Source organism: Tursiops truncatus, chromosome 10 (genome assembly GCF_011762595.2).
Source record: "Tursiops truncatus isolate mTurTru1 chromosome 10, mTurTru1.mat.Y, whole genome shotgun sequence".
NCBI lineage: Eukaryota > Metazoa > Chordata > Mammalia > Artiodactyla > Delphinidae > Tursiops > Tursiops truncatus.
In genome coordinates this window covers 20,607,879-20,621,459 of record NC_047043.1, presented here as the reverse complement: position 1 = coordinate 20,621,459, position 13,581 = coordinate 20,607,879, and the positions used below count along the sequence as shown (strand labels likewise).

At 35.5% G+C, this 13,581-nt stretch overlaps 1 protein-coding gene across 1 annotated transcript in view; it reads left to right on the top strand.

Annotated features, from left to right (window-relative positions):
- SLC17A1 (solute carrier family 17 member 1) overlaps positions 1 to 11,335 on the top strand; it is a 70,249-nt gene extending 58,914 nt beyond the window's left edge. Inside the window, exons 10-11 of the mRNA XM_033863647.1 lie at positions 3,347 to 3,437; positions 11,201 to 11,335. Of these exons, the coding sequence (XP_033719538.1) occupies positions 3,347 to 3,437; positions 11,201 to 11,335 (226 nt within the window). The remainder of the gene's footprint in view (positions 1 to 3,346; positions 3,438 to 11,200) is intronic.
- Positions 11,336 to 13,581: the final 2,246 nt, after the last annotated feature.

The following is a 13,581-nucleotide window of genomic DNA, read 5'->3' as shown; positions in this document are numbered from 1 at the left end:
GCCACACATGCACAAAGCTCTGCAAATTTAAATCATGACACAATGTAAATTTATATATATATATATTATATCTATAGTAAGAATGCTGAAAGTCAAAGACAAAAGTCTTAAAAGGAACTAGAGAGAAAAGACATGCTACTTTCAAGTAGCAAGAATAAGCCTGACATCTGACTTTTCAACAGAAACTATGAAAGCCAGAAGATAATGAAATGAGTTCTATAAAATGCTGAAACATAAATGCCAACCTAGAATTTTATGCCCAGTGAAAATATTCTTCAAAAATCAAAGCAGGGCTTCCCTGGTGGCGCAGTGGTTGAGAGTCTGCCTGCCGATGCATGGGACACGGGTTCGTGCCCCGGTCCGGGAAAATCCCACATGCCGCAGAGCGACTGGGTCCGTGAGCCATGGCTGCTCAGCCTGCGCGTCCGGAGCCTGTGCTCCACAACGGGAGAGACCGCGACAGTGAGAGGCCCGTGTACAGCAAAAAAAAAAAAAAAAGCAAAATAAAAATGTTTTCAGACAGGCAAACAGAGAAATTTTCATCAGCAGATTTTCACTAAAAGAAATATTAAAAGCGATTTTTCAGTCAGAAAGAAATTATCCCTGATGAAACCTGAAAATGCAAGACAGACTGAGGAGCAATAGGGGGGTAAATATGAGTGTAATTAGGAGACCATTGATCTTTAAAACAACAGAGTATCTTATGAGTTGAAATGCATATAGAAATAAAATACACTAAAGAATGAAAATACAGGATGAACTAATGCAAAGAACTAAAAATTCTAATATTCTGGCATTATGAAAATAGTAAAAGTATAATTCATAATAAACTTAAGTAAAGTGCATGTTATATCTTCAGTGCTGAAAAGAATAGTGAAATGTCATAGAAGGAAAAATGAAATGAAAATGGATTAATCTAAAAGAAAAAAGTGCAATGAGAAAAAGGATAGGTCAAATAGAAAATAAATAGCAGATAATCACAAATACATCAGTAATTATATTAAATTAATATGGATGAAATACTCCAAGTAAGTATCAAGATTTTCAAGCTCAATAAAAAAGGAGATGCAGCTCTATGCTGCAAATAAAAGACAAATTAAACATGAGGATACAGAAAGGATGAAATAAAAGGATGGGTAAAGACATGCCAAACAAATATTAACCCAAAGAAACCTGGAATAACTATGTTAATATCAAATAAAATAGACTTTAATTCATGAAACATTACTAGAAATAATGATATTTCATAATGGTAAAGAGAAAAATATAGAATTCTACTTCTTTTGGAACCCAATCATACAGCTTTAATTTATACTCATCATGAATTGAGCAAACTCAAAGAACTAGAAAGATTTACAATGAAAGAAGAGACTTTCACATACTTGTTTCAATAGCTTATACCAAAAAAGAGGTAGACAAAAAGATATGGATGATTAAACAACAACAACAATGAACAGAGTTGACCTAATTGACATATGTAGAACACTGCACTCAATAAGGAGAGAATTCACATTCTTTTCAGTTGCCCATGGGACATTTTTCCTGAAATTAACAATATGCTGGATCATAAAGCAAGCTGCAATTCATTTTAAATGACTAAAATCATTCAGAATACATTCTTTAATCACTGTGAAATTAAGGTTGCTATCAAAAGCAAAAGATAAGTAACTTCCATTGCTTTGAAACTAATGTTTAGGTCAAAGAAGAAATCGCATTTGAAATTAGAAAATATTTTAAATTACAATGAAATATGACATATCAAAGCATGTGGGATGCATTTAAAATCATGCCCAGAGAAATGTATAGCTTTAAACATATATACTGAAAGACAATTAAGTCTTAATATCAATAATCATGTTTGTATCTCAGGTATTATAGGTAGGGGGAAAAAGCAGCAAATTAAACCCTAAGAAAGTAGAAGGAAAGAAATTATGATGAGTAGGACAAAAAAGTGATATGTAAAGCCAACAATATCAAAAGTTGCTTCTTTGAAAATTAATAAAATTAGTGAAATGAAGATTGATCAAGAAAAAGGGAAAAATTATTAATATAAGTGATGAAAACGGGTCCATTGTAATAACTCTTAGCACATAATAAAATAACATAATATTATAAACAAGTTCATACCAATAAATCTGACAATTTAGATGAAATTGAAAGTTCCACAACACATAGAGTCATAAACTAAAATTGTAAGTATTTTTTGTAGTGGAAGGTGATTATGAAGGCAAAAGTAACAAGGGCTCCCAAAGGCGTAAGTGGCCCTATTACCACTGAAAACCCAGGGGTTCTATTGCTAAAATGAAAAAGGAAAAAGTGAATACTGGAGACAAGTGATGGTTTCTGCCCCAGTCTGCACCTGTGGCTGCTCATAACCATAAATCTTCTTCACACATTAAAAGACACTTTCCAGCTCCCCCCAAAAAGAGCCAACTCAAATTTCCACCATGTGACTGCATACAGCTCCACAATCCAAGGACTCTAGGTCCAGATGTGATGCTTCTCTGACCCAGGACCCATAAACTAATAAACTATACACTCCCTCCCATATTCAACAGGTAAAGGCAGAGTAAGAATGGAAAAGACCCAAGGAAATAAAATAAGAGACAGAGCAAAACAAACAAAAAGCCCTCACTCTCATAAAAGGCAAGAATTGAAAACAGGGAACATTTTATGGTGAAATCTGTTGGGCAGGAAAGGCACAGACTCCCTGTCCTGGAGTGAACTAATTTCTTGATTAGACACGTGTTCTATTCTGCAAGAGGCACTTCCTTGTTCTTTATGGCTGATGGATTTGAGCCCTACTTTATCTATTATTCTCTGTGGCTTCCCTGCTTTTGTAGCTCCACTTTCTGCTGAAGTTGGTTTTGGCGCTCAGGAATGGCCAGTCACAGTTGCTTGTAAAGAAGCTTCTGGTTTCCTTGCCTGAATAATGGGAGCAATCATAGCGGCCAGTAGTTCTGGGACTGTGAGAATAGGTCAGGTGAACAGAGCCCTTCAATTTTGTATTAATCCCAAACCTGTTCCTATTACCAACACACATCACCTTTGGAATTTCTCAACTGTATTTATAGATTTCCTAACTCTGTTGGCTTTTACTCTAATATGGCCTCATTTTCTCAATATATTAATATTCTTTACTGCTAAAGCCAACCTTTCTGGCTCTGCAGTGCAACCAGAAAGTTACTTATATCCATATACTTTTTCAGACATTTTTAATGGAATTTGAATAGTGGAAATGGGAAATTTAGGAAGTTAACAGTTATCTTAAATCTCATTTCATTAGGTTTTTCCTGCAGCACTTGTATTACTTTACATCTGTGTATTTTCATTCATTTTTGTATAGATATTATGGATTTCTTAAAGGATTTACAAATGTAATTGGACTAACAGGAGGACTAGTTGCTTCCACTGTGACTGGAGTGATCCTTAGTCAGGTAAGGAACACCCAGACATGGGTAGTTATTTTTCTCATATTAACTGTACAGAAAAAGAAAGTGTAAGGCATACAAAAAGTTGCAGAGGAGACATCAGCAAGAGGTGAGTTATGAGTTTTTGTGTCATATTAAACTTGGCGTTCCCTCCAAACTTACAGAGGATACAAGTTCTTTCTTGCTATATGTCAATTAGTTGTGCTGGTAACTCTTTAATCATTGGTTATTGAAACAGAAGTGGACCTCTGTGATTTTTAACAATTAATGTGTGCCTTTATCAAAACAGGTAGTTGACTGGGTGAATGGTAATATAAGTAAGAAGTTATAGTTTTGTCAGGAAAGGAATGAAAAATCAGGAACAAATACAATTTTAGAATGACCAAAAGAAACAATTCTATGAAGGCTGGCTTCTGTTCCTATGGACGAGGTTACCTGAAATTCTCCTCTTAAAAATACTTAAAATGCCTTATGTGGTGCTGAAGGAAAATAACTGCTAGTCTAGAATTCTACAATCCATCAAAAAAAATCCATCATAAAAAATGAAGTTTAAATTCATCCATTTTCAAACAGAAACAGAATTCATCAGAAGTAGGCTAGCACTGAGAAAAAAAGCTAGTTTTTTAGGGAGAAATAAAATTAACCCAGATGGTAGATTGGAGATACAAAAAGGAAAAGAGGCAACAGAAATGATCAATACATGGATGATTCTACAGGAATATTGTATAAATTGATAGTATTATGTAAAAAACCCCAGTTCTCAAAGCTGGTTACCTAGTGGAGGCAAAACCACTATCATCACCCAGGTGGTAACTGGAAACACGTGCACGTTCCTCAACCATCACATTTATTCTGACTTTTCTTCTTAAGCCACAGATAATTTACCTGCTAACCATTAATACTAAGTTTCTTTATTATTTGTTACATTAGTTCATCTTTGACCAGGATTTATTGATCTGTTATGATGACTCTGTTCTCATACACCTGAACATGCTTTCTCCAACACACTATATTGCAAATGGCTGTACAATCTTTGCCAACACATTTTCATGAATTCTGTGGTCCCAGAATCTAATAATATATATTCAAAAAATTTTAAATGCCTTATCAAATTTTAACAATCATGTTAAATGCATGCCTGATCTTGAGAAAAAAAAAATAAGGGAAAATTTCAGAGATTGAACACAAAGGAAGAGCTTGATTCCAGAGAGGTAAATGACCATCAAAGCTACTGGCTGCCTTGGAGAAATTGCCCATCCTGGGTGTTATAATGGACAGCCAATTATAATGGACAGAGCATAAGAGATAATATCCCAAAACCACTCATAAAAGAAGAGTCAGAATGAAAATGCTGATATATATCTGTAACCACTAAGGACTACAACCTCACACCACTACTACCATGTAGCTCATATATAAACTTGGAGGAAAGTTTTGGAGGAAAATGTCCAAGCTGAGAGGTAGCAGTGTTCAGGCAAATACTCCAATTGCTCCTTGTCCCACAACTTTGGCCAAGGAGAGACAATTTGTACTCACCGTGGCCAAATTTCCCATAGAGAGGAGCCCCCCCACCATCATGTGCTAGGACTTATGGTATCAGAAAGGCTAGAAACATCACTATAAGCATGGAAGCTCCCTGATCAGAGAGGTAGCCTTATTAAAAAAGAACTCCAGGAGACCAGGGTGTGTTTTCTCCCCCTGAGCATGGAGCCCACTCAGCCTGTTCTTCCAATGAACTCATTCAGACCTGCTGAGCTGACTTCCTCCAAAGGTGGCAGGAAACATGGCTCCAGAACTGTCCGAAGTTATCTCTGCCCAGTGAGGAAACTTATCTACTTCAGCCTCAGCTACAAAGGGAGAGGAAAAGCTGAATAAAGACTCTTCTGAACGTTTGAAACAATAAACCAATCTTCACAATGGTTTGAGGCCCTAATTCAAATTCTATTGTGTCCAAATGCCATAAGCCAAGAATTGAATTTCTAGTAGTCCACAGATGCCTAGGAAAAGTAAATAATTTTTTTTTTCTGGAGAAAGTCTAAATTCATACTCCAGAATTTCCTTATGCATAAAGTTTTGGTGAATATGATTTTACAGTCAATCAAAAATTATAAAATGCTTGAGGAAATAATGTGTTATGTGAGAGATGAATAAAAACCACCGAATCAGATCCTCAGAGATATTGGACATATATGTATATATTTAAAGAAGTAAAAGAGAGGATTGAAAATATAAATAAAATATAAATAAGAAAAAAATATAAATATAAACTTAAGAAACATAAGTTTAGGGCTTCCCTGGTGGGGCAGTGGTTGAGAATCTGCCTGCCAATGTAGGGGACACGGGTTCAAGCCCTGGTCTGGGAAGATCCCACGTGCCACGGAGCAACTAGGCCCATGAGCCACAACTACTGAGCCTGCGCATCTGGAGCTTGTGCTCCACAGCAAGAGAGGCCACGACAGTGAGAGGCCCACACACCACGATGAAGAGTGACCCCCTCTCACCACAACTAGAGAAAGCCCTTGCACAGAAACGAAGACCCAACACAGCCAAAAATAAATAAATAAATAAATAAATAGCGTTCCCTTTAAAAAAAGAAAAAAAGAAATATAAGTTTAGACAAAGAACTAAATCTAACCTCTGGCATTTAAAAATATAAAAATTAAAAATTCAGATTAAGTACAGCTAATAAGACAATTAGTGAGGCTTCTGCCTCCATTAATGGGAGGGTAAGTAATTTGGACAAATTCTCTTAAGAAAGACAATTTAAAAGCCTGAAAAAATGTATAAACCTACATGCACAACAATTTTACTCCTTCCATAAGGGGGTCAACAGACATCCAAAGTCCCACCTAGTTATGGCATCAAGTTCAAAGTGCAGAATGTATCACCCTTTACTGGGGGATAATGCAAAATGGCCCTCTATATCAGGAATTATGTGCTCCATCACATAATATATACATTGTATACAGCAATGTATACATTGTATACAATGTATACAGCATTGTATACAATGGTAGCATAGCAATCCAATAGCTGCGATAAATACTTCCTTTCAGAAAAGGAGGATTGGAAAGGAAACAGCAATCATTTGTCCTTAGTAATGCTGACACACTGCTAGGCAGACATTTTGAGAGTCACATCCTGATGAATGTTTGAATGTTCTTCAGTCAGGCTCTGAAACAGATGAAGGTAGGGACTGGAGGGTCTTTGGAGTGGTCTCTCTTGATTAGTGTGTTTGGCATAGAGGAAGGTGAGTGAATCCAATGTTTGTGGAGCAGAGGGCAGGCTGGAAAGTAACTATTGCAGATACAATAATTTTTTGGTTCTCCTCTTGGGCATTTCCCCACTTCCTTGAAGTTAGATATATTTATATAACTTATTTTGGCCAGTGACACATGAGAGAAAGTGATATGCATTCATTCTGAAGAGAAGCACTGAGAACTAAGAGGCCACTCTCTTGGACACAGCAACTGGCAACAATCAGAATGTCAACTGCAACTCCGTTGACCAGGATCCAGGAATGAAGAGATGTGGAGCATAACCTCTAGCCAACTTGCTATGGACATTTAGTTTAAACAAAAACCAAATCTCTGCCATTAAAAGCCACTAGGAATTGCGGGGGGCTGGGGGGTTATTGGTTACTGTAGTATAACCTACTCTATATTGACTGGTCAGGAGGATCTATCCTCCTGACCACATGAATCACCACATGAATGAATCACATTAAGAAAACAGTTATAGAAAGTACAAAATATGTGGACTCAGTGAGAAGGCCCAACATACATTTAACTGGAGTTCCAGAAAGCAGAATAAGGCAGAAGTTAAATTTGAAGAGAAAATGATTGTTTTCTAGTTTTTCAGAAATATAGCAATTCATATCTTTAAGAAGTCCATAATGACAAGTAGGATAAACAAAAGAAATCCACAGTTGCACACCTCATAGAGAATTTACAGAAAAATCAAGACAAAAAGAAAGTCATACAAGCAGTAAGAGAAATAAGAAAGGTTGCCTTCAAATGAACAACAGTTAAACTAATCTCTGACTCTTCATCCACAAAAAAGGAAGTCCAGAAGACAGTAGAATGATATCTTCAGTATACTAAATGAAAATAACTGCCAACTTAAATTTTTAAATGCAGTGAAAATATTTTTTTAAAGGAGATAACATATTTCAAGCAAACAAAAATCAAGGAAGTTCAATTCATTAATGGGCATTTAAAGAATGTTTTTAAGCATAAGAAAGTTGGAGGTACAAACAGGAATGAAGAACAGTAAAAGTGGTGTGTGCAAATCCACTTATTTACTTATTTGTTTTATTGTACAAAATAATAAAAGTGTCTTGTGGAGTTTTAAAAAAAACTACGTGTATGGAATGTATGAAGTAGAGTAGACAGTAACAATAATAAATTAATCAGGAGAGGATAAATGGAATAAATTATTCCAAAGACTTCATGTTCTCTTGCCATAGGATAAAAGTATTAATAGAGTTTGGTGCACCAAGGATACATGTTGTAATTTCTAGGGTAATAATTTTTAAAATACAGAAAAATGTGTATAAATTTCAAAGTAACTGGAAAATGAAATAAAAAGCACTTTCTTTAATAAAAGAGGGCAAGACACAAGAGAAAAAGCAATATAGACCAGGAGTTGTCAATGTAAAGACAACAAAATAAGTAGGTAAATTAAGATACATCACTATTTATTCAGAGACTACAGAATTATTCTCCAGCTTTCATTTTTAAATTGCATAAGTGTGTGTGTTAAAATAAAAACCACATAAATTTACCCTCTTAAAAAATTTTGAGTGTACATTACAATATTGTATAGTTAGTATTGATAACTATAAGCACATCGTTGTATAATAGATCTTTAGAATTTTGTCATCTTGCATGATTGAAGCTCTATACCCACTGAACAAGAACTCCCTGTATCCCCTCCTCCTGGACCCTCTAATTTTTAATACATAAAGATTAGTATTAAATTTGGGGGGTATGTGTATTAAAATTCCAAGACGTAGAGTGTGGAACTTTCAAACCAGGAGAGAGGGGAAAACATGGAATAAAAAAATTTTTTAAAAAGGAAGCAAAAGCCCCTCAATATGAAAGAAGGTAAGAAATGGTGTGAGGGTTGGGGGTAGGACTATAGGTAGAAGACAGGACAAATTGAAAGCACAAAGACAGATGGTAGAAATAAATCCAAATATACCAAAGATCGCAATAAATATAGATGGACTAAACTCTGCAATTAAAGGACACATTTTGTAAGACTAAAAACAAAAGCCATTCATATGCTATTTATATATAAAATACATACCTAAAATAAAGACATAGAAACATTGAAAGTTGTAAGGACAGCATAAAAATGAAATAAACATTAACCAACAAAAGAAAATATAATTATATTATCAGGAAAAAAGTTTTTCTTTAAGCAAAAATACTAGAAACAATGAGAACCAGCTACTTAGTAGTTTACAGTGTATATTTCCCCAGCAAAACTATCTTGTTCAAGTCTTAGCTCACCTACTTATAAGATATGTGACCTGGAAACGTTTCTTAATCGAAGTCTCAGTGTCTCCAGCTGTAAATGGCTAAGATGACATAGAAACCTCATGGGGTTAAGGTAATTACCAAATCAGATCATGTATGCAAGTATCAGATGTTTATGTGTTCAATGCATAACAGCTATAAGTATTTTTAGTCTCATATACTTTTAAATCAGGAAAAATAAAAGTGTTTGCTATCCTATTGTTTAGCATTCTGAAAATGTTAGCAAACACAACTGTCAAGAAAACTTAATTACGGATATATACAATGTAAGTGTAGAGGAAAAATATAACATTATGTACAGAGAATGCAATTGTCTTCCTGGGAAAAAAAATTAAAGTTAGGTAGCATACTGTGGAAAAATCTAAAGCACAGTATCAACCAATATTGCAAAATACCTGTGGGTATTTTGAAAATTGTACAAAGTCCACAAGAAGTCCAAATTGTACAAAGTCCAAAAAGTTGCTGCACACCTATTGAGCAACATCAGTGAAAATATTAGACGGGAGAGGCACGTCAAGTTTCTAGGTTGGAAATGTATAATATCGCTTATATGTGGAATCTAGAAAAATGGCAGAGATTAACTTATTTGCAAAGGAGAAATAAATCTACAGATGTAGAAGACAAACTTATGGTTACCAAGGGGGAAGGGGGGGTAGGATGAATTGGGTTATTGGGATTAACATATATACACTACTATATACAAAATAGATAACTAATGAGGACCTACTGTATAGCACAGGGAACTCTACTCAGTGCTCTGTGGTGACCTAAATGGCAAGGAAATCTAAAAAAAAGTGGATATATGATTCACTTTGCTGTACAGCAGAAACTAACACAACATTGTAAAGCAACTATACTCCAATAAAAATTAATTTTAAAGAAGTTTCTAGGTTGGACTTCAATTCCAAATCGCAATAGATTCTATTAACTTAAAATTACCACAAACTTTATTATTTATCATTAAATTTCTAAGCACATCTTGGTTTTTTCCTCCACTTTCTGTTTGCCTACTACCTGTCAAATTTGTCGAATTTGGCATGTTTGATTATAGAAATCACTATGATTAAATATATTTAATGTCTAGTTCGTCAGGAAACATTGTTTTATTTTTTTCAGTGTCTACTCTTAATTATATTTTAAATGAAATTGATGATGATTTAATAATGGTCAAGTTCTGAAAAGAATACATTCTATATAATAAAGTTTCATTTCAAACCAGAAGGAATGGATTGGTTTTTTAAAAAACATAGTGGCAAGCCCACCTGAAAAATACAGTTACACTCTGTTCTCATATTTACCCCCAGGTTAATTCTAGGTGATTAAAAAATGTAAATGAAGAAAGGAAACAATAAAGATACTAAAGTAAAATAGGAGTTAATAATTATTTAAGCTTTAGGCAGGACATCCTTGAAAAGCATGGCACCAGAGACCAAAACCCAATCACAATGCGTTTTACGTTTAACTACATAAAATTTAACCTCAGCTGATGAAAAAGTAAAGGGCAAAGTGGTAAAGAAAATCTGAAACATAACTGAAATTTAATGTCATCTTTGAATATGGATTCCAAAAATAAATTACCTGTGCACAGAATCCACCAACATATTAAAATATATATGACACCATGATTATTAGGCCATTTTCTGTGAAAGTAAAAGTGACTCTATCTATTAATAAAATCTGTTAATGAAACTGATCATATTAATAGGCTGAAAGAGAAAATGTGTCAACAATTTTTATAAATAAGGAAAGCATATTTGACAAATCTTATTCAAAAGTATTGCTGTATATGTAATTAACCACCAATATATTCAAATTTATATCAACAAAAAGTGAAAAACAGCTTTAAAGAAATAAGGGATGCTTTTGTAAATTTTATAAATCTAAACTCTGGATTACTAATCAGTCAGTAACAGTTATGATATAGTCAAATATTTCCTGATATGCAAACATGTTTATGAGATATTTCTAAATGAAAAACCATATGCATTCTTGGCTTTAGCACTATATAAATACAATGTCCTTTTCGTACATGAAAAATTATATATAATCTAAATCAAAACATGGAAAGATAAATAATGATTATCTTTGTAGAGTGAAATGGCTTTTTCTGTTCCTTATGATAGTGTTTTGCTGTGTTTTAGTGACCTGTATTGAGCCTATATTAATTTTAATATTACATTTTAAATGTTACAAAACACAATTTTTTGCACTTTAATTCCTCAGGATCAAGACTCTCCTTGGCTTAAAATCTTCTTCATGATGGTAGCCAATAATGTGATAAGCCTAATCTTCTACCTTATATTTGCTAAAGCAGAAATTCAAGACTGGGCTAAAGAAACACAAAACACTTATCTCTGAAGGTAAGAAGTGATCCGATTAAGGGCAGATTTTGAAGCTGGGGATGCAGGCAATAGAGGAGCTAAAGATGGCCCCTGAGCAAACTGTGGTGTTGCTGACTGAGATGGGAAAAAATATGGGGTGCAGGTTTGGGGGAGAAGAGGGAGCCATGTAAAGTCTGAAACTATTTGACATCCTGATGAGATGGCATGCAGCCCAGCGGATATACCAGTCTAGAATTCTTGAGAGATACTGGGGCTAGAGATATAAATTTGTGAGTCTGGGCCTCTCTAACAGCTAAAGGTGAGGAAGAGAGGGGGATGCTTGCAAGGGAAACTGGGAAGGGCCTTTGGTGAAGTAGGAAAGACAGTTGAAGAATGTGGTGTCTAAGAAGAAAAGTGAAAAAGGTGGGAATGAGTACCCGTGGTAAATGCTATCAAGGGGTCAAATTATATAAGGTCTGTGAATTTATTAATGGGTCTGGCAAGAGTTACTTTAAAGGTGATCCTGACTAGAGTGGTTTTCAAATGAATGATGGAGACAAAGCGTCCATTAAAGTTCAAAGGTGAATCTGATATTGTGCCTTTCTTCTCTAAACTCTGTCAGTGGTAAATAAATAAATAGGAAAAATGTATTTTTGTAGAATTAGTTCAGCTAGTACACAAATAAGAATTGATAGATGTAGAAAATGCCCATTTTGCAAACCCCAGTGAATTAAGGGATCTAGGGTTGAGCATCAGTGGCTGATATCACAAAGAGAGACATAGAGACATTGTGTACATCCTGGGGAAAAAACGCACCACCATCAAGGTCTTGCTAAAAAGATCAAACTGAATGTGATCAAGCCTCAGGATACAGCTACTGTTTTCTAATAAATACAGAAAATAGAGAATATGTTGAACTAAATCCTAAGGATATCATCAGCAAATCTAAACTGTCTTATAATTGTCTTTAACAAATGAATTATAAGGAAAAAGAAGAGTGATGGAGGGGGAGTCTCTGATTCAAAGAGACTTAAAAGACATACAAAATGGGGCTTCCCTGGTGGCGCAGTGGTTGAGAGTCCACCTGCCGATGCAGGGGACACGGGTTCGTGCCCCGGTCCAGGAAGATCCCACATGCCGCAGAGTGGCTGGGCCCGTGAGCCATGGGCACTGAGCCTGCGCGTCCGGAGCCTGTGCTCTGCAATGGGAGAGGCCACAGCAGTGAGAGGCTCGTGTACCGCAAAAAAAAAAAAAAAAAAAAAAAAAAAAGACATACAAAATGTTTAAAAACTGGCAAAACTAAAGTCTACAGTGATACATATGTGGGTAATAAATCTACAAAGACATGCACAGAAGACGTTACACTAAATGTCAGGATAGTCATTACCTGTAGGGGGAGGGAGAGGTTGTGATTAGGAGAGACCACATGGAAAACTGCTGGGATCCTGGTGATAGTCTGTTTTTCATATCCAAAGTTATGATTAAAAGAGTGTTCATTGGGTGGAGACTTTAGGGTTCTCTATATAGAGTACCATGTCATCTTCAAATGATGACAGTTTTACCTCTTGCCTTCTGATTTGGATATCTTTTATTTCTTTTTCTTGTCTGATTGCTATGGCTAAGGAAGTGGAGACAGCAAGAATAGACAGCCCTATAAAGGAGAGCTGAGAAACGTCATGGTACAGTGGGGAGTTTTTTATATGTTTGTTGTTTTAGAATTAGATGTAATAGTATATAAACTGATGGTATAATCTAATAGTGAGGTTTCACAATATTGGAGAGAAAATGCACATGCAGAATTAAACTACTTGATTTACCAGGACTTGTTCATACTGTGAGACTCAGGTTGAAGCAGCATCTGAGGCCCTGTCCATAGGGAACTTAGAGAGCATGGCACAGAGGATGGAGGTGTGCCTCAGTGGGCACTTGCAGTATAGCTCTCGTTGAAGACTGTGAGCTTCTGCAAGGTACAGCCTAATGGCTTCACCCACTGAAAATCATCCCAGGTCTTCACCCAGGTCCCCTCTTCCTCTCCCTAAAAAACCATCATGATAGAGAGAGAGTCAGTCTGGTGAAGGGGCTCTGACCACCATGCACATGTGTACATCCGCAGAAAAAAAAAGGGGGAGCAATGCACCAGACTGTAGAAGTCTGGAGAGTTCTGCCTTTCTTGGTCAGGAAGTGCTGCTGCTACTGATAACAGCAATTTTATAGGCTAAGAAAATATTTGTGCTCAAGCAAACTTTTATTACACAATTATGTACATATTAAAAAATGGTGTGT